This window comes from Harpia harpyja, chromosome 13, assembly GCF_026419915.1.
Source record: "Harpia harpyja isolate bHarHar1 chromosome 13, bHarHar1 primary haplotype, whole genome shotgun sequence".
NCBI classification, from domain to species: domain Eukaryota; kingdom Metazoa; phylum Chordata; class Aves; order Accipitriformes; family Accipitridae; genus Harpia; species Harpia harpyja.
In genome coordinates, this window is record NC_068952.1 from 18,389,760 (window position 1) to 18,412,504 (window position 22,745).

The 22,745-nt window shown below is 36.9% G+C and overlaps 1 protein-coding gene across 2 annotated transcripts in view; it reads right to left on the reverse strand.

Annotated features, from left to right (window-relative positions):
- Nucleotides 1–22,745, reverse strand: part of BABAM2 (BRISC and BRCA1 A complex member 2) — a 179,185-nt gene that overhangs the window by 154,466 nt on the left and 1,974 nt on the right. The window contains exons 1-3 of one of the 2 annotated variants that reach the window (XM_052806383.1): nt 21,273–21,804; nt 20,924–21,083; nt 4,684–4,760 (exon numbers count right to left, since the gene is read on the reverse strand). In XM_052806383.1, coding sequence (XP_052662343.1) covers nt 4,684–4,760; nt 20,924–21,083; nt 21,273–21,297 — 262 coding nt within the window. In that variant the 5' untranslated portion in view covers nt 21,298–21,804. Of the gene's footprint in view, nt 1–4,683; nt 4,761–20,923; nt 21,084–21,272; nt 21,805–22,745 lie in introns of those variants that run through there. The other variant, XM_052806382.1, reaches the window with a different exon arrangement.

The window sequence follows — 22,745 nt, forward strand, 5'->3', positions numbered from 1 at the left end:
CCTAGTTATGAGAATCTTGAATCTTACAATAACTTGTAAAAACACTTTTACAATTGTTGACTGGCACAATAAACAATTGTTTAGCAAACAAATCTGCAAAGCAGCCTTTACAAAAGGGCAACAAGGAGGTCAGACTCTTCTCCTTATTTATCATTTTGTTTCCAATTACTTCCTTAAAGTAGAAAGCCACAGGAAAACTAGATGAACTTACTGAAAGAGTTCCATCAAGGAATAAAAGCAAATTAAATTCTGTACAGTATAATATGGGCAATATTCTTAGACTAGTTAGGCAGCAAAACTGTAATTTCCCCCCTTTAAGGTCTGTAACTGAGTAAGAAACTAAGAAACAAAAATCAGAAGCAAAAAAAGAATAACTAAGCTTCAAACGAGACAAAAGAAACGTTCTTCGGGATCAAGGAAACCAAAGTGGTGGCAGTAGAACCCATAACTGTAATCCACTCACAGAAAAACAGTGAAAATCAGACAGAAGATGAAAATACTAGAGTTCAAGAGGCCACAGAGAACAGTAGCATCGCAAGGGCAACACATTGTTTAATCACTGTGAAATTCCAGATGACAGCACTCAAGGACGGAGAGGGAGGGAGGCATCAGTGCCTGAAAAAGAAAATGTGAAGAGCACAGGCATAAAAACATAAGAGTCAGGCTCTCTTAGTAGCAAGCAGCAGTGAAAGCTTGAGTGAAAATAGAAAGTCAAACCCAAGATATTCTAGGGTTTGCTGAAACAAAATTACAGTGACCAAGGAACTGATTCTTAATGGTGTATTTTAATTATTAATATTATTCAATAAAGACTATTACAGCTTATAACTCTGCTTATCCTGACAATTTCTACTGTGACATCTGCCTTGATGTTTTAGCAAGAAAGACCAATATGTCTGCAAGAGTTACAAAATGCTTCACGTCAAAATACACAAATACTTCTCCCAGAAAGGATAACGAACTTTACCCAGCAGATACAGCTGTCCAGTTAGCAATAAAGGACAGCTCTGCATACCAGAGTGCTTAGAATAAATTTTGTACTTGGAACACAGATTCAACCTCTTACAGGGTATTACAGACAGTCTTCTTAGAGTTAAAAGTCCTATTAAGAGCTTTGAATAATTCAAACATAAAGAAAAGCACTGAGTTTAATATACCAGCACTGAGTGCTAGGTGAACTAATAAAAACAATACAGCTGTCTCAGATTTTAATTGACAGTCTAGTAAGAGTAAGCTCAAGTTCTCCAACCATTTCTGGCCATGAAAACACAAATTTTATGGTTTCCCTTACAGAAGAAAATAAAGTGTCTCTCTGAAAGCACCATTTAAAAATTTCTGAAGTGTGATGGAAGAAAATTAGTATGACAAACAAATTTATCTCCAACACTGACACAATATTTTCTCCAATATAAAATTGTGGGTATCTCCAATGTTCCCAGCCGGAGCTGAGTAAATGTTCAGTGTAACATTCCAGCAGCTCAGAATACATGCAAGAATTAAGGTGAACGTGACATCTGAAAAAAAATGATTAAACAGCTAACTGGATCTCAAGAAAATGTATTAAAATTACCAACAAGCCATTCTTAGCTCACAGGATGTTTGATCTTACTGAAGCTAACAAAACAATTATTTTACACTACAGGTAATCAGCCACTGCATTGCCTGCAAGTACACTTTCCCCTTTTTCAAAAAACAGTGAAACTTCCTGGTCTTTTGGAAAACAGGACTGTGACTATTGCAGTTATACTTCTCTAAACTAGCATACCAACAGTTTTCAACACAGTAGGATTCATACTAGGGTATTTGTGCAGTGGCAGCGGTTATGATTGATGATATGCAAAGATCTGATCTGTTGCAAAGAGGATGTAACACAAACCACAAAGGAACTACACACTTCAGCCTGTATTTGGGCACCACATAATGAAGACCTACACTGGAGATCCTGAACGTTTTCAGCCAATCTTTTTATTCTGGCAGATTTCGCAACTTTCCTTTGCAGAAATATTCTGCCCTTGAAAGATAACATATCTAGCAACAGCCTACAACAAAGTATCTACAAATCTCTGGTTGCACACCATGGCCATCTTCCCCTGCCATCATTATAGATCTAAACACAAAATTATTAAAGCTTTCCTGAATCTGCTCACATTACTATTTATTCCACATGCTGTGAGACTGAATGATGCACAGCATTTTCAAACATGTAATGCTGAAATGTGGAGGATTATTATTACTTGAATTCACTGCTATTATTAGGTACCTCTGGAAAAGATACACTTGTTTACACCACTTTCAGTTGGTCATATTAAAATATACAGCATGGTTAAATTGTGTGGTTTGGGTTTTGCAAAGGTGGAAAACAGCACTAGCATTATAGTTCTTTTTTTTTAATTGCTTACGTGACACTCAAAAATCTAAGAACTGCGGGGGGGGAGCTGATTTCTCAATATTGAAGCTTAACGCATAGTCCATAATCATATTTCTAGGTACTTTAACTGGACTACAGTCATTTAGTGTATTAGTGTAGTCTGTATGCCTATGTCCTTGCACATGGGCATTTTAATCTACTAATTTTCCTTTATGAATCAGGAGCAATTCTAGCCTCTACTTAAAAACAAGACTTAAAGCTCTCGGAATGTAATAACAGGGCCCTATATGGTGATAAATGAGAGAGTTACTACAGTCCCACAGAAAATATGATTCCATTCTCTAGAGCAACATCATCCAATTAAGCTTCTTTTTGCTGCATCTTGATCGTAGCCATCAAACAAGTCTCAGGTAGAATCTAGTACACATTGCAGGACACATCAAGACTCAACAGATTGAGTCTGCTACACAATATTACAATTTAAAAAAAAACACGTTTAAATAAGGGCAAAAAAAAATCTACTTGGTAGGGTAGCTGGCTTCATATAATAGAACCATTACTTACTAAAAATTCTGAATAAATGCATAGCCACGTCTTTTTTTCTTTTTTTTTCTTAAAATAACTGCCAGCTAGGACTTATTCCATTTTTATCTTTTGGAAAAGAATTATTAGTAAGGCTCTTCAGCCATGATTTCATACTTTTAGAATAGCTAAAATAGGCTCATGTATCAGTCTACTATGACCACCTCCTCTCTTGAGCACATGAGCAAACTTCCGAACCAATTTCTGGGAATGACAACTTTCCTTATAGGAGCCAAATGGAAGCTTTAAAATACTTCTAATGGTAAGAAGTTTAATTGTGTTGACTTCTGTTCATAAAGGAGAAAGGCTTCCAGTGCACTACATTATGACAAGAAAAACTACTACAGAAGGAATACAACTAAATGGATACTATCAAAGCAGTGTGTGTTTTAAATGTTTAACATTTCTGCTCACACTAAGTAATTGCTCCTCCAGACAGCATATTTTCACAGACTCACAGTATAGCTGAGGTTGGACAGCACCTCTGGAGACTGCCTAGTCCAATCCCTCAGCTCAGAGCAGAGTCAACAAGAGCAGACTACCAAGGGTCCACTTGGGTTTTGAGTATCTCCAAGGATAAAGATATACAAGCTACAGAAGCTCTGAGTGCAACCTGGTCCACTGTTTGACCATACTTGCAAAAAAGGGTTTTTATTACATGTAAATGGAATTTTCTGTATTTCAGTTTGTGACCATTTCTTTTCAGTGACCACCACTGAGAAGAGCCTGGCTCTATCTTCTTCATTCCCCTCCATCAGGTATTTATACACTTTGGTAAGATTTCCCCTGAGCCTTCTCTTCTTGAGAAGCCCCAGCCCTCTTGGCCTCCCCTTGTACAACAGATGCTCCAGTCCCTCAATCATCTTTGTCGTCTTTTGCTGCACTCATTCCAGTAAGTCCATGCCTTTCTGGTACTAGGTAGACCAGAACTGGACACAGTACTCCAGATGTGGTTTCACCAGGGCTGCCCTAAATCTAAAATTGCCAAGCTTTAAGTTTTACTTTATCTGAAATTCTTCATCCTCTCTCGTATTTCAGTTGTTAGAGATAAAAAAAAAAAAAAAAAATACAACTTTACCATTTTTCAGCAACTCAAGTGTTTAGGAAACTGTTTTTTACCTTCTAAAAACATACAAAAGCAGATTTTATTCTAACCCTTTGAAACAAAACACAAACTAATTGATGAGTGGGAAAATGAGCCAGCTATCTACAGATCCTCCAAGGGTAAGGAGGATTTAATCACACCAAAAAATCAGAAAAAACGAAGTTACATTTCTCTAATCTGGTCAATTATACCAGTTAATTGTTTAGAGATACCTAATAAAATAACAGACTGACTTCTTTTATTGGAGCTTAATAAAGAATTCTTCCTAAAAGAGAAAGAAACAACACAAAGCATATACAAATCATAAGTGAGCTAAAAATGGTTATGAGATTGTCTTAGACATAACATTTTATTAGAAATACTGAGGGGGGGGGGGAGGACGTGACGGGGGGGTTACTTTTGGCTTTTAGGACTCATTTTCAAATCTGTAACATCAAGGAAGGCTGTAAACTTATCTTAAAAATTAGATATTCTTAAAGCTGCATGTTCTTAGAGCTGAAGCTTTAAGAAAAAACAACATACAGAAGTATCTCAAAACTCATTAAATTAGTTAGACACACTGGAAAACAACGCAATACAGAACACTGAAAGAAAGGCCAAGATGCAATAGCAATAGTTTTAAACTTACATTTGAGTGTTTCTCCAGCATACGGTATATGTAGCTTAAACCGGTCACAGCTAGGTCCAGGGGTCAAGGATGTACAGCTAAAAATGAAGATAAGAGAAGAATGTGCTAAGCAGTTACAGACGGTAGCAGACGCTAACATTATTCTACAGGGTACAAATGACTGACATAGTAAAGATGATGTGAATACTAGAAATACTCATCCTTATGATTCTGGGAAAGGAGAAAAGGTGGGAAAGATGCAGGAGGCCCATTCTCTTTTGATTAGCAGTTCTCACAACAGTGTAAGAAACTTTAGGATCTGTGCCAACTATCTTCTTTCCCATTTTAACACAGAAAATATAGACACAAAATGCCATGGTTTGAGTGTGTTATTAGAATAATATCAATTAGTCAGTCGAAGCCATCAAATTCTCTACTTTGTATAGAATTTTGCAGGTCACAACCCTCTACCTGTGCCACAATAACATGGCTACATGCTCCCTATCCCTGGCATCCAGATACCTGGGATGAATCTTAGTTTTAATACACCAATATTTAGTCATTTTTACCTATTTTAACGTTTAATTTTTCCCTTGTGGAAAAGTCTCACAGTAAGCCTCCAGGTGAGCAAGTTTCAGAACCAGGTATTTGATGTTATGACAACTGAGCATGTATGTTCATGATCTGTGACTATTTCCTGTCTCCTGTTTATCTGGAACATCAATTACAACAGCAGTTGAGTCTCATGGTGATGAACGAGCATTTTATGAACACAAAAGTCACTGAAAAACTGTTTAGCGTCTAGGCCAGAGATGACCAACTTTTTCACACTTTTTAAGTCATGTACCAAAATCTTTGCGTAACAACCAAAAATCTCAGCTGCAAAAGGAGAAACAGCGACACAAATTGTTTCACTGGCAGGAATGGTACTTGGAGCTCTCACCACTGTGGGCTGGTGGGCATATGACAGGTCCTAGTAGCAAAAATACTGGAAACCCTTAGCAGTTCGTTGCTTTCCGTATGTAGGGAACCTGATAGCCAAGAAGTCTTCTTGCCAGCCTAATATCATTGAGAATTGTTTATAGCCCCAGCACAAGAGCTATATTTGGTGCAAGCCACTTAAAGCTCAAAGCTAAACTGGCCAACTCTACACAAAACAAACAGTGAAAAGAAGGTAGACAAAGGTAGAATAACTTGCCTCATATATCAGATCACTGGTAGAGCTCTAATACAAACCACTGACAATATAATGAAATAAAAGACATGTTTACTGGGCCATACTCAGCCAAAATCAAAAAGATGGGTAGGCTAGGAAGTACAAAAATTCTGATCCTACCTTATCAGAAACACCACGGTAACTTCTGCAACTCTATCTGTCTTACCGCAGAAGAGGCATCAGGGCAAATGGGGCAATGTTAATTCTCACTAACATACTCAAAATGCTTCAGAGAGCCATTTCTCAGATGCTGGCTCTACTGCCTCTTTTCTCTTTACACTTGCAAGTTAAGGAGATCACGTGCACTAACTTCAGATTGTTTTTATTCAGCGAGCTACATTTACTATTTAATCGAGTATGTGCCCACACATAGCTTCATCAAAAAGAAGCAACCACAGAACTACAGATCAATTAACTGAAATGAAGTTTCCACACAAATACTAGAAAACATAAGCAAACCACTTGTGTGCACCTAGAATCTAACACAGATGCAATTAACAGCCTACATCAATTCAACAAGAATACACTACATTTTTTCACTATCATTACAGAAATTAGATAACTGTCCTTGCAAATAAAAGGGAAGCAACAGATGTCCTATCTTCACTTTGGAAAGGTTTTTGCAGTGTTTTGTGAGAGCACCATGCAAAACAATCTACAGAAACACAATTTAGATACAACTGCTATCAGATGTGTGCAGAGCTAACTGGAAAGCAAGTTTCAAAAAAGATTAGTTCACATCTTGCTTCATCCAGGAAGAATGCACTGACTGTGTTTTCTTCTGGTAGAATACGACTTTGCATTTCATTGAAAGACTTATGATGGAAAGGAGATGATGTTTATTAAATCTGATGATGATGCCAACATGAAAGGGAATGCAGCATGCTGGACGACAGGACCAGAGCTGAAAAATACTTTGATTTAATGATCTGTACTACTTCTTTTTGAACTACATCTAGGTAGGGCTTAGCAAGAACAGTAAGCATCATCACCCTCACTGGGAGTAAAATCAGTTTGAGAATATGAAAGATTGGAGCTCCAGTGCAACAGAAACAAAAGAATATATTTTTTTCAAAGACGTGTTGTTTTAGTAGGTGAGAAGAGCAAAACAGGAGTGCCCATTCTTAGGGTGTTTTAATGGCTGTGGATGAATTTAACAGCTTTAGATATGAAAGTATTATCATCTACTTTCAAGTCATTTCTAGGGCTTACATCACATCTGACAAGAAGAACAATAAAAGAATTGGAATATACAAAACAAGTGATGCACAATGCAATTGGTCACCACTTGCCGACCAATGCCCAGTTAGTTCCTGAGCAGCGATACCCACCCCACCACCAACTCCCCCCAGTTTATATACTGGGCATGATGTCACATGGTATGGAATACCCCTTTGGCCAGTTTGGGTCAGCTTTCCTGGCTGTGTCCCCTCCCAACTTCTTGTGCCCCTCCAGCCTTCTTGCCGGCTGGGCATGAGAAACTGAAAAATCCTTGACTTAGTCTAAACACTACTTAGCAACAACTGAAAACATCAGTGTGTTATCAATATTCTTCTCATACTGAATCCAAAACATAACACTATACCAGCTACTAGAAAGAAAATTAACTCTATCCCAGCCGAAAGCAGGCACCTCCATAATCTCAGGAAGTTAATATTGAGACTGCCTAACCTGAATAGTCAGAGATGCAAAAGCTTCTTTAATCTCATGATGCTTAAGCTGCTACACTTGTGGTTCTTGAGGTTCAGTACTTTCTGGATAACAGATAACTTTTTTTGTTCACCAGGCTGTTAATGTAAAAGCCAAGAAAGCTTCACAGAGCATTAGGGATACCCTGATGGAGAACACTGCTAAAAAACAACACATACACAAATAAAAAGAGCAACACCACAAAGTTCTGACCACTGGCTGTATTCCCAACCCTTCCCAGCTCTAATATATCCAGTATATGTTTCTAATTACTCCTATATATGTCTCATAAAGATACTGTTAATGAAAAAGGAGGTCAAGTTCCCTTCATAATGCAAGAGGCTAAAGAAGAAAATTAGTATTTTAGTAATGATGAGACACAATTTAGTCAGGGGTTTAGAGGCTGAAGGTTTTGTCAGCAAAAGTCAAATATAATTGTCCTGGTTTCAGCTGGGATAGAGTTAACTGTCTTCCTAGTAGCTGGTACAGTGCTGTGTTTTGAGTTCAGCATACAAAGAAAGTTGATAACACTGATGTTTTCAGTTGTTGCTCAGTAGTGTTTAGACTAATATCAAGGATTTTTCAGCTTCTCATGCCGAGCCAGTGAGAAAGCTGGAGGGGCACAAGAAGTTGGCACAGGACACAGCCAGGGCACCTGACCCAAACTGGCCAACGGTGTATTCCATACCATGTGACATCCCATTCCAGTATAGGAACGGGGAAGTGGGGGCAGGGATTCGCCGCTCGGGGACTGGCGGGGTGTCGGTTGGCGGGTGGTGAGCAATTGCACTGCGCATCATTTGTACATTCCAATCCTTTCATTATTTCTGTTGTCATTTTATTAGTGTTATCATTATCATTATTAGTTTCTTCTTTTTCTGTTCTATTAAACCATTCTTATCTCAACCCACGGGTTTTGCTTCTTTTCCCGATTTTCTCCCCCATCCCACTGGGTGGGGGGGAGTGAGTGAGCGGCTGCGTGGTGTTTAGTTGCTGGCTGGGGTTAAACCACGACAATAATTCAGAGGCAAAGACAGGTAAATCCCTTTTTAGTAATAAGGGGCAGCAAACTCAAAACTCCACCCAAAACTCTTATTGTGGCATTTGCTAAGAAAAACACCTTAATGTTAAATTCACGTAGAACAGCTTTTGTCCATGCCTTTAGATTCTTCTTTCCTCCCATTTCTGTAGATGGAAATCTGCTCCAGTGTTCCTTGAAGACACAATATTTCATCCCATTTAAGAATTAATTGCAGAATTCACAACAGATCGGTAAGTCATCTACAGAGGCATAAAGAATAATTAAAGTGTACGGAGGGGGGAGGAGAGTGGAAGGGAGGCCAGCAGGTGACAGGTTTTTTGCAAGGATCAGGAAACAGAAAAATGGTGAAAATCACATTTTAGAGAGCTGACTCTGATGGTGAAAACTTGTATCATACTGCAGCTCCCAGCAACAGTGCACAAAGCTTTACAGGATCCCATAGGCCTGCAAATACACAAGAAGAGTATTGAGCAGCTGCTGCTGAAAACCAACAGATTCAAACAAAATTCTGTCAATCAGGCAAAATTTGAACTGGGAGGGACAGTCTAGTCAACCAATTTTCATCTTCAGTTCCCCTTCTTTATACAAACATATGTATTACACATATGAGAGAGAGAGATTTGTACTTGTAAAAGATAAAGACACACACCACTCCTTTGGGGAAATAAAAATCCAGTTACATTTAGACTGATCACTAATCACATACATATTTTAATTAAAATTTTAAAATCTGAAAGCCAATTGATCATTATTCCAAAGAACTTCCCAATAGATAAACCCACTGTTTTCATAAAACTCATTTGTACCCTAGCTGGCTTCTTCAAACTTAGTCTAAAATTAAACTATACACAAAGACTACTTTTGGTATTGCAATACAGATAACGACGATGTTTTTGAATCCTGTTGGTATGGATGATATTCCATAATTGCAACAGCATTTCAATCCATAGTTATCAACTGGGAAATTCCAAAGTGTCTCCAGATATGTCAACTAGATTCCCAAGAAAAACTTCATCTACTGTAAGTGCTGTTCTTCCTTTACATACATATTTATGTTTTCTTGTATGAAGTTCATCATACTAATCTGTACTTTTAGAAAGAAGTGGGATGCTAGGCAGAACACATACCCTAGGAAAACAACCCCTTGCTTCTCTTCTGCACCCATAGGCAGATTTGCTTCTTTTAATAAGTGAAGTTCAAATAACTATTTAAAATTAATTCAGCTGCCAGCAAGCTGCTTTCACTAGAAACACTATACAAAAGCATCTAATGACTACCGTCATTAGTAAAACAAACACAGCAGCTGTATGTTATAAGAAAATGTAGATTTACTTAATATGAGTGACAGTTTGCCAAAGCAGATGTTGCAGGTGGGGAGAGCTCTGGGCCTGCTTCTAGAACTACAAATCTTCACATCTGTCCCGATCTTGTGGCAGGTGTCCTGCAATCTCCCAACTTACAGCTGCCTCTGCTGGAGGCAGACATCCAGCCCAGCCTCTATGAGGGAAACTGAGGAAGCACACATATATGTATTTTGAAATCATCTCAGAGAACTTCTACATTAAATGAAAGCCCATACAAACCCCACATGATTGTGGGGGGGGGGGTTTAGCATCACAAACTCCCTGTTCATTTAGCCTAGGAAGGCTGATTTTAGAACTGCTCTTTTCCAGTCACAATAGTAGAATGGGTTGGAAAGGGCCACCACAAAAAGGAATAGAAAGACAGAGCTGATAACCAGGACCACATCTAATACACTTGCAAGTGTACTTGAAAAAAACAGCTCTGAAGAACAGATTATCTCAAAAGTTTCCATTCGTAAAATCCCTACAGTTTAGGGTAGGAGCTCATTATTGGGTCTCGAGGAGCTAATTATGATACAAATTAAGAAAAATAATTAACAACTGACAAAGGAAAGTTTTCAGCAAAACATGCTTTACAAACATGCTTTAGATGCTTCAGAGACATCTTTTATAATCAAACTGATTACCTTTGTAAGCAAGTTTTTACACATAGAGGTAATTGCCTTTAACTCCCTTTAAAAACTACACATGGTGCAAATACTCCGCAAAAGAATAAAATAGAAACAGAAAATGGAAATTTTAATGAAGGAGTGATTGAAAAATGAACAGAAACAAGAAAATTGCAATGGGATAACACTCATAATGCACACTCGAGTAGACTATGTTTTGGTAAATAAACTAGTGAATTCACAGTATCATAAACTACCTTTCTGTCACATGTTCAGGCAAGGAAAAGGCACTACTTCATTATACTGTAAGACCAGCTGTACCCCAAATCCTTGGAACTCATAAGCAAAGTTTTAGAGAAGAGTATGAGGGAGTGGCAGATGCATGCTTTGGATTTACTTCATCTCCTTTCCCTCCTGTCAGATTCAAGGCCCTGTTTCATATTTTCACAACTGCCATTTGATTATCTATTACTTTGTAATGAGTTAGAACCTAATAATCTCTCAATCACATAGATTGAATTCTAATGTGAATTCAATTTCTGAAGAAAGAAGAAAAAAATCAGACAAGGCACATCTTTGCTTTTACATTACTCTAACGGAGAACCATTCTTCGCCAAGTATGAAATTACAGTCTACCACCTGGAGTTTCAGATCCTTTCAGTGTTCACAGAAAGAGCACGTTCATACAGGAAGCCACAAAAGCTAAGCTACTATAACCATAAGTTTAATAAGCCATGTCGCATTGCTCCCAATACTGCTTGTAGTAGCCATAAAGACTCCCAACCTATTTTCTAAGTAATTTATTTCACACCATAGATCTGTTTAGTTTATTGGAAAATGCAATGAATTGTTATCAGGAAAAAAACATAAGGACTAAAAGCATAGTCCATGTTTATATTTTTCCCTTTTAACAAACTAACTAAACAATATTAGGAGGGGTCCAGTGATGCTATGTCTTTTCACATCTTCTTTTAAAGTTTTCTTCTAATTGCAGATTTTTAGAGCTTTCTGGTTATGGAACTCTATTTTATTTCCTCTCAGAAGAAATTTATGTTAAGACAACCACCATGAATTTAGTTCTTTGGATATGAAAATTAGACCAAGCAAGGATCACCACATTTTAAACATAACTCCATAGCTTTCAGTTGCACATCCATTCAAAAGGGTAACTTCAAATTGTGTATATCATATAAAATACTACAGAACTGGAGACGCAGCAGAAAGCCTATAAAAAGATGACACCCAAATAAAAATATCAGTAGTTCTCCTATTTCTAGCATTATTTTAGAATAATTACAATATTAAAGATATGCAATAGACTAAAAAGACAGGAAAATCCTAATTATATACAAAATTACAACAGATCACCCCGTAGAACTGCACCTGCAGAAAGCAAGCCCCACATAGCTGCATGTTACATTTTCTCCAGCAAGTCTGGCTCAAGAACCTCTCACCTCTTTGTCTTTCTCTAACTTCTCATTCTCACATTAATTCCCACAGTTGTGCTAATACTATTTTCAATGCTACACCATAAAGCATAAAATTAGTCATCACTTTCCCCATGGTCACATCTAACTATACCTAAAGAAAGCGCTTCCATGTACCCTCTTCTTGGAGACAGTCAAAAAATCCTTTTTTCCCCTGCAAATACTTCTTCTTGCCTTCACAATCCAGTTTACTGTTTTCTCCCAGCATGGCAGTAGGAGCTAGACCTGGCTCATCCCCTAGTAGCCTCACAGGCACAGAAGAACAAATAGGACCTCCTGCAAGGTCAAGACTACTTACAAGCAGTCAACTTTTGATCCCAGTGAAAAGAGAGCCCAGTCTACCCAAAGGTCCTATTAACTTTGAGACCCCAACCCACTACAAATGCCTTGACCTGTCTTTATACCACTTCCAACACCTCACCTACACCCTCAAGATCTCCCTCCTGCATCTATCTAATAAAACTGAATTTTGCCCATGTGCAACAGGTTAAAACTAAACCATAAAAAGTCACATGGAAGATATTATACCACTTGAAGTCTCCAAGGACTTTTGGAGTCTCCAAGACTCCATTCCTTTTAAGTGTCTTCATTGCCTGTAAATGGCTTGCAGTTGGCCTGAAATCATATCACTTTTATAGGGTTTAAGTTAAGGCTTATGACTAAGATTCATGGCAGCCTGAAAAATGGGACAGACAGTCAACTATCTATTAGTTCAAAAATTCTAATTACAAAAGAATTCTTAACAAAGCACACGAAACATTGTATTATTCCCCCCCAACAACAACAACAAAATATCCATGGCTGAAGAGCACAACAAATCATAAACCAACTTTTACTCAAGAGATTGAAACAAACATTCTAGAGGAAGAAAAGGTAGAACAGAGAGAAAGAAATAATGTAAAGTGGGAGACATTTTGAAAGGTCACTGGTAACCCTAACTATAAACAATAATCCAAACATGTTTTTCTATTGAACAGAGAACTGACCATCCAAAACAGAGCAACAGGTACCCCATCACATTTTTGGTTTAAAAATATTATTTCAGTGATGCACAGGAATCTGAGGGGGGGGGGGTTAGGAAAATATAGTTTTACAGGTTTTTATATTTGGCTTTTTTTGCCTCTTCTCCATAATGGAATTCTGCAGTTTCCTTGCATTGGGATTCTTTTATCTTACAATAAAAATACCCAGTCCTAGTGGTCTAATTTTGCTCTTTCAGCCATATACCACACATTACAAAGAAAAGAACCTGGGGCCCACACTGCAGAGTGGTTTGCCTCAGACATATCAATTCCCTCCTCTCAGGAAAGACAAAATAATTATGTTCCCTTTTATCAATTTCTACTTTTCTATGGATTACTTAGGAGGTTTACCTTTACCTCAAGGACTGAATTCAGTATCTTGAATAAAAATACCGATTTCAAGAGCAAATAAAACTCTGTTCACTTATACATACAGCTCTAAGTATTCTTTTAGATGCTCACTTCCAGTTAGGTAATAGTGGCTTCAAGGTATGCCTACGCTGTGCAGTACAGTGCCAAGTAAATGCCTAAGCTAAGTATCTCAAGAAACAGATTTAAATAGCTCAGGCATAGCATTGCATTGGTGTGGTTATTCTGTTTCCAGCTGAATTTGAGATATTAAACCTACACTGCAAATTCAGTGCTGGACAGAGTTATCTGAACGGTCAGAAAAATTCATTTCTGCATCAGTCAGAAGATAGAGCACCATGACTGATGGTTCAAGAGATCCCAAAGCATTTATAAGGGTGCATTTAAAAGGGCATCAATAAAGAGATGTCAATCTAAGCGCCAACAAAATAGACTCTCATGACAATGAAACTTCCCTTTGAAATTTTTTACACAGGCTTACAGAGTGATCAATACATTCTAAGAAAAGGCCTATGCAGTTTTTGATTTTCCACAGTAAGGGAATGACTGTGTAGTTAGAAAATAGTGTACATATTCTGTTTCCAAAAATTAATGGTTTGTTTCCTTTATTATCACTGACTCACAGAAATAGTTTACAGTAGTATTCCCACTGACTTCTTTCAGCTGTAATATAATCATGGCAGAATCAGATCTTAACACTGTTGCATACCGGTCTGTCAAGGTCAAGCCTCTGATCATCTCCTATGCTTTTAAAGCCCCTAAACTCAGCAGACAATGACTGCAACAAACAGGCTAAAACAAAAAAAAAAACACAATCTTTTGCTTCAGCTTCATTATAAGCGTACATTAGCTATTTAATGTTATGCTATGTATGTGTACATGCATATGAGAGAGTCAAGCATACATGAAGTATAATTGCATATGTAAGGCTGGAAGAATTTATCGACCAGCTATCCAGGAATATATTCTTCTCTACTCAGCAGAAGAATAAAAAATTAAAAGCCAGTTCTCAGCTTCTAGTGAAATGCAATATGCATGCAAGATCCATGGTATGCTAGAGATCTGTCCAGCTTACATTAAACAAATGCTGCATCTGTGTGATGGACACATGTTCTGGACAGAGACCTACAGTATATTAACATAAGCCCTGGCTTTCAAGAAGTGTTCAATGAGTTACCAAGGTACAGATAGCCAAAATGTACATTTAAATACCTTGCTAAAGTACATCGTTCCAACTGTATTTGGCACATATATTAGTACTACATCATGTGAAGCTCTCTTTAAACAAATTAGAAAAGAAACAGTTGGCACCTGTATCAAATAGTTTCTTCTCATTTTTAATTAAAGCATAAAACTGGTAGACATTACATTCAGTTTTTTCAAGGTCAGACAAGAGGAAGTCACTTACTGTCCCAGTCTAAAAATAACCAGCAAAGACATACTGAGCAGTATTTAAATTGAACAAATCTTAGGAGAACGTATGTAGTCTTTCAAACTACAGCCCACATTACAGCAATTATTTAATACTACCTTTACTTTTTAAAATCCTTTCTTTACTCATAGCACTTGAAACTGACAAACTTTTTTCTGAACAACTTCAAGCACCTTGTTTAAAATTGGTGTAAAAAAAATGCCAAACTTTGTGGAGAATAGTTACAAAACCATTACCAAACATATGCACTACACTTAGATCTTTACTAGGTAGACATTTTGCCTTTGTTTTTTCAGCATTCGGAAACAAATGCAGGAGAGCGCAATATTGGAGACAGTCGGTCTTTTTGGACAAGCACAGAAAAATTGCTGTTTGAAGTTCCAAGTGCTGCTCCACAGTGACAACTCTCTCACATTGTCCCATCAGAGTTTCAGCCCGTTAAATTTTGCTTGAGTGAGAACAAGCTACTAGTAGTAAGATTCTTTGTAGTGAAGAAATATATTTGTTATCAGAAACTGGAATGAAAGGACCTACTCTGTGCAAAAGTAATAGTTTATGACTTATCCAATACAGCAGTAAAGGAGTCATAAGATCATGCCTCTCCCAGAAACTGCCACATCCTTTCAAGTATACATTTTACTCAGAACATAATTATTTTTTAAAACAGCTTTTCATAGTAATTGCGTTCAGAAGAGTCAGACTCAAACTTCATACGTAAACAAAATGCATGTTAAAAAAAAAAAACTACCTATAGGTATCAATGTGAGTGATGGAATGCGAACTCTCCTCAAGTAACTGAAGTAGAATCTTTCAATTTAAATTAATCAAAAGCAAAAGATCAAGCAAAAACTTTAAATAACTGCTACAGTATTGTAATAGTATTTCACAGTTAAAAACCAACATTATTTCATTAAATACTCCATAAAATGCATATTTACTTTAAAACGGGAAATGCCCAAAAGAACGGGAAATACCGAAGGATATTGCAGTCTACTTGATAACACAAAAAAGTAAATCATCACTGCTCACTAGGAAGCAGGGCAATAAAGTTATAAATATCTTATTACAGCTTGATAGTAAATTTGTATGGTAAAATCTACTCCAGATAGTACTACAGTCTTCTGACCACTCTTCATATAGGTTTCTTTCAGGAACATAACTAATTGTAAACATAGCTCAGTATCAAGCAAAGAGGCAGAAATCAATAGCGAATCAGAGAGGTGCAAAGCACCAAATACCAACAAGGCTTACTATGAACCATTTACATAAAAATTCCACAATTAATCTCCTCATAAATATGGAGTAAGTATAACCAAACAAGTATGAAATTTAAAATTTTGTTATGAGTGGATATCTAAAAAGAAAAATAGAATCATAATGTATGCAGCTTTAAATCACTGTATTCATTTTGAAATTTTGTCTGGTGCAACACATCAAAGTGATTTAAAAAACAAAATAAAGTTTGTTGAGTAAGAATAGGCTTGCAGCATAATTCGAGGCTCAACATGGGCCCTGATGAACAGCTGTAGGGAAAAAAAAAGTTCTCAAAGGCAATGACCACCACAAATATGTTTTTCACTATTGTAACACACCATAGGAAAAGCAGCAGCCTCTTAAATAATTGGATTCTACATTATACAATAATTAAACACCCTTCACATCGGAAAATGTCCTGTATTTCTAAATCTACCTAATACTCACTTTTCCCTATTCAGCATCTTTCCCATGATTATATGTATAAACGCTAAGAAAAATGCCTTAGCCACAATTCAGTTGGTTATGAGTAGACTGTAGTATCTAATTAAGATGGGTCATTATTGCAAAGAGACACCACTGAAGATTAACTGAATGATACAATATACTGCATTAACTCAATTGACAGCAATATTTTCTTTGGGTCTAGAACAAGCTAATATCCTATGCAAGAGTTAAAACGCTTTGATCCACTCTGTCATCTTAAAGAATGTCTTTTATTAATGCAACAGAGATGCCTGCCAGGGTTTTCTTATCACCAGAATCAATGCTGCTAAAGGTGCTGTATTTCAGATGTGACCTAACACTCAGGTTCTATTTTTGTTCACTGTGGAGCCCTTTTTACAAGAAGGTAATAGCTCTGCAGACTTGGCCACCTAACTTTTTATTACAATTTCTATTGAAGAGTTTCCTTCTTTCCTGTCATGCCATATTGTTGAGCTCAGTTCAGGGATACTCACATTTTTTGACTCACTCTGCAGTGGACATATAATTCCTATAAATAGGACTTGATCCTGAAGGTCCTACTCATAGATGTAAATGTATGTAAGTGTCTGATGAGACTGGTACTGTCTAATAAGTTTGTAAAACACACAGACATTATAGAACTGTAACATATTATTATAAAATATTTACATACTCAAAGACTCCAAAACAATAGGATTTCCTTACTATGATATATTTCCCTCCCACACTTGCAAGCAAAGCAAATTAACATATCATCATACTTCGTACTTTTAATCTAACATCAGCTTTTAATACAGTTTATAAAACACAACAAAACCAAGCAATCTTAGCAATAAGTTAGAATAAGTGCAAAATAAGCTCGTTACTAAAACCATGTGACATACGGAATGACTTTTCCAATAATTAAAGGCTTAACACATTTGCCATTTAAAAATCAAAATCAACTGACATGATAGGCTATAAACCTGGAAGTTGATATTGCACTGGTGAAATAAAAGGGAAATTCCTTCCACTTTTGAGAATCTGAAAACCAAGGCTCTGAATGGGCAAGGCCTTGGAGATATTACTATATTCAGCATGTTACCATTGTTCCCTGTTAACCACAGGTCCGGTTTCTAAAACCTAAGAAATGAGAACAGGTGGATCTTCAGTTTGTAATTTTGTTTTGTTATACATTGTAAAGCACTGGTTCTTCAGGGAAGTGGAGTAACTACAGTAACCCCTAATTTTCTATCAGAGTAACAGTGTGGCACATGACAGTGGAGCAGCCATGCAGCTCCTCCCCTTGACCCAGAAGCTTCCAGATGCTTCTGTTTTCAAAGTTAATAGCTATTAAGATGATTACTTTAAGTATTTTAACATCTTAAATGTTACAGTAAAACTGTATTTATTTTATTCTTAAAAATCTTCCAGAGAACATACCAGTTAAAGCATAAAATATTTGCACACTCTGTAATAAACTCAAGCTAGGCTGTGGAAGTAATGTGTTTACAGTCCTTTTCATGTGTCAATAAATGTACAATCACTATTCAAAAGCAAAGATTCTGAACTCATAGTACTTATAAACAGTCTATTCATTTGAGATCAAGAACTGCTTTTTATTTAACTTCAAACATTTAATCTAGTACCTCTTCTCTCGCCTTCCTGTTCCACTTTTTAAGTTTAAAGCCTGATTCAGCCCCATTGAAACTGAAGGGAGTTTTACAATTAGTGTCCTGAACCTCATCCCCATTTCTCTAACAACTGTTCTCTTCATTTACCTCCTGTTAATGTCCAGCCTCTATGTCCTTCTACTTCTGTTTCTTCACATAGGTATCACTTACATTTGCCTCTGCCTATTTCCTCTGCATTGTCATTTCTCTCTTTAAAAAAAGCTTAATGAAAGTGAACGTATACAAGGGTTTGAATAATCTCGTGATGTGAGGATAGGGGAAGAGAGTAGACAAATGGTTTTCAATCCTTTTTTGGATTCCCTGAGCCCTACAAAGTTTTTCTTTAGAGGCAGTATCCAGCAACAAATATAAATCTACTGATAATATGGTGGGTTGAGGATTTTGTTATTAATCAACTGACATGGGCCTCTCAAGAACAGTCTGTGGAGTCCCAAATGCTCCTATATCAAAGGTTAAAGACAACTCAAGATCTAGTTCAGTCATGGAAGGGACTTCTCTATAATTCTGTGATGCATCCATCTTATGTGAAGTAATGTTACACTGTTTACCTGTTCAACGACATCATAAAGCACTAAATCACAAGGAACTTTGTATTTCCACACTGATGCATAAATTCAAAATTTTCTATTATAAATAAACTAACAATGATTTATTTGTAACAAACAAGAAAAATCTTTCCTAAAAACCCATATGCATGAAATTTACATTTCAAAGAAATTTCAAGCAATTGCTAATAAATCCTGTTTAGACTAATGCTTTTAAGAAACTTATTTGTACAAAAAACCCCACCTTAAAAAATAATTCTCAACTAAACGCAGAATCTCGATTATCCCAGCTCCAGCCCCTAATAACCTCAAGCCATAAAAGAGCCTCAGCATAAAGAATGAGGTTCATTTCCATGTTCCAGAACAAGAAAAAAAAATATTGCTAGCACTTGCATATAGCTGAGCCTATGCCTTTAAACAAGATATGGGACAACCTCCGTCGGGTGCTGTACTTGTGTTATAGACTCCATGTTCAACAATTACTATACAATTTGAATCACTGGGTTTGGGTGACGGGTGACAGGTGCAGTCGGGGGCAGTTTTTAGTTTTTTAAAGAATAAACTCTTGGAAAACATTCAGGATTTATCAAAGTTAATTCAAGATCTTATCAGCAAGATCACTGGCCAAAAACTTTAGACACTTATTAAAAATACCTCTGCAAAGAGTCAGCTAGAAAACACCACTTTATATTATTTTAATCTACTATTTTAAATGCAGGCAGCATAAGCATTCAGTGAGCAGACAGCAAAACCCTTATCTACCTCACAACAAGCTGATACCTTTACCACCAGGCTACAGCTGTGTTTTCTCTCTACCTTTTTTTGTATTCCCTTCTCTCAGGCTCAACAGGAGAAATGTAAGATGCTCCCATCTCAGCTTTCCTAGAAGACTAATTCAAGAGAAAGCAAGGTCTAGCGTGAAACGACAGCAGCAGATGCATAACTGCTCAGCCTGTCTCGCATAATTTGCAAGCATAAATGCCAAGCCAGACAACACTAACAAAGTTATAGCTTCTTATACCTCCAAGTAAATCTGTACTCTGTCACAGCACCTTATAGGGAGGGAATGGTTCCTTTCAAACTAACCCTAGAATTCACACCTCCTTCCTGAAAAGGCATTGTAACTACCAGAAAAGGACCTCCCAAACTCTCCATGAGACCACAATAAAGCAGCCTACAGAAGCTAACTAAACAAAGTTTTCAGCAGAACTTAATTTTAAACAACAGTGATTTGTGGTGGTTCTCAAGATCTAGTGGGTTATGCTATCATTCACAACGATACACAAAGCAGCAGTTTGTACAAAAGTGGTGATTTAGACACCTTAAGCTAAAGTAATTTCAGGCTCTGGACTCCAGTATCAAATAAATACCTGAATCGGGGAGGCCATTAGATGCCCAGCTCTGAAAGAATAAAGCAATTTCTGACGTGTCTCATCTTAAAGTATTCTTTTATCAGCCTCCTTGGGAGTCTCCCCTCTCTGCAGAATGACTAAAGTAAACTCTAGTTTAAGCATTTCACTTCCCCCAGGTATTACTCACAGAGGTTACACACCAAAGTCCTTTTGTACATGTGGATCCCAAACTTTATTACTATCTGAAAACCATCATGAACCCTTCTGGAATTTAAAATAAAAGGAGTAGCTTGGCCTATTTCAAACACTTGGCCCTACAGCCACTTGATGTACTGATCCTGAGGAGGGTCAGATAAAGTTCATTTTTTTCTTATTTAACATATTCATGAATACAGGCAAGGTCACACAAATTTATCTTCGAGTTTTTAATTTACAGAAAAGATTGAGTAAGCAAGTGATAAACAACAGGAAAAAGTGTTTATAAGTATCTCACTGCTGAAAACCAACACTATCAAGTGGCAGCAATGAAAGTGTTTTAACAAGATTCTTATTGCCAACAATATGACAAATTAAGTCTCCCAGACTACAAAATAGTAGTAAGACAAAAAATAATGTAGCCAGTATGTCAGCTTCAGATATATTGGAAATGCTTAAATACGCATGAACATAGTAAAATTCTGTCCTGAAAAGACATCTTAACTGTGAGGGGTTGGGTAATCTTTTTGGATTAGAAACTCACTTACCCAGATTTCAAGTCTGTAATCCGTAAACAATTAGTAGCATCCAGTCCTACTTTTCCATTTCTGACCACACTGGAAATGAAGGGCGAGAGCGCTGGAGAAATTCGGTTCAAGGCAACTTCAGGTGACATTTTAGTACGTTCCTCTTTCCTTTGGTCTTGAGCTGCACAGGGATGGTAAGGGGGGAAAATAAAATAAAAAAATATCCTACTTGTTTGATGTAAATTCACATGCACTCTGCAAACATCAAAAGAAAAAAGCTAAGCATGCAAAGGATCAGGAATGTAGAGTAAGTGAAGTGTACACAGGTTTATAAAGAAAAAATAAAAACAGGTAATTTTTTTTCTCCTACCTCTGGAACTTTCAATGAAGCCCATTTATTCAATGTCAACATAAAAACAGACTTATGTCCTAGGCTCCTTTAGTTAAGATCCTATCCCTACAAGAAAGGGAAGTAAAATTGAGGGCCATTCTGACACTTCACAGCCTAGTCCTTCTTGTGAGCATTTCCGTTAGGAGTGTATAATTGACAAGACACATTTGTTCTGCTTCCACTGAAATCAATGGGACTTACATTACTGATTGCAATGGGACCGAAGGTTTGATTATTGCTCCATATTCTCTTTTGTAATTTCTAATACCACTAGTGTAACCATTATCAGCATTACTTTTACATTACTTCATTAGGTAGCTATTTACAGCATTTCACGATGCCTTTTAAAGGCTAACACTGCTTTTCTTTCAGTGGTATCACCATACTCTCTGAAAGGTACCTTCATTCACAAAAAAAAATCAGGAAGCTGATGTATACATGTTTTAAAATTTTTCAGAAGTGCTTGCAATTGGGTGACCCTATGCTAAATCAGTTAGGCCACTAAGTTAACACACTTTAAGAACCTGCTGCTTTTTAGCTGAAATGCAGAAACTGATCATGCACACGTTTTAACTCATTGCACCACAAAAAGGCTAGAGTGGACAACAGACTCTGGTAGGAGAAGTAGAAGAAAAGAAAGGTAAGTAACCTATTAAAATGCTAACTTAACATATTTGATCATATTTTTAGGCACAGAGTTTCATCTGAAAATTAACTGAAGCTGACAGTTTTAGAAAACAAAGCCGTAAATTACTTAAGGTAACATAAACATGCCTCTGACAAGTGGGGCAGAAGAGCTCATACTTAAACTTGCTTACTTCCTTACAAAATGCCACATGTGGACTGCTGTATTACATGTTCTGTAAAGAGGGTGTGAACAACTCAGGGCAGTAGTTGCAATTTTCTGTTGTTTCTAACACTCACTTCACAAGCATTAGTTGTAACTAATGGATATGCTACAAACTAATTCCCTGTAACTGGTAGCAACATTGAAGTTATACATTTTGTTCTCATGAAAGTCATTCACCCTGAAGTAGTATGAGGCAATGGTCAAGAAAGAGTATTTATCCTAGCTATTCGGAATGTATCTGAATAAAACAAAGGCCAGGCACTTTAAGGCAAACAAAAAAAAAAAACTAATAAAGACTTCCTAAAAATAGTACTTATCTTTAATACACTGGTTCTTACATTTTATGACAGCAAGGAAGCTGAAGACTAAATACCCATATCCTAACATATAACATGTTCTCTTCACATACATGATTTGCCGTAATTGACAATGGGCAATAACATCAGTTTGCTTAGCAAACACCTGCAGCAATTTAAGATGCTACCTCCTCTGTTACTCTTCTACCAAAAATTACTGCCTACTCACCTTTATTCTTCCCCAGAGGCACTGAAAGAACACAAGCCCATACTTGATCTATTTCAACGCAGAGTCCAATGGCTTAG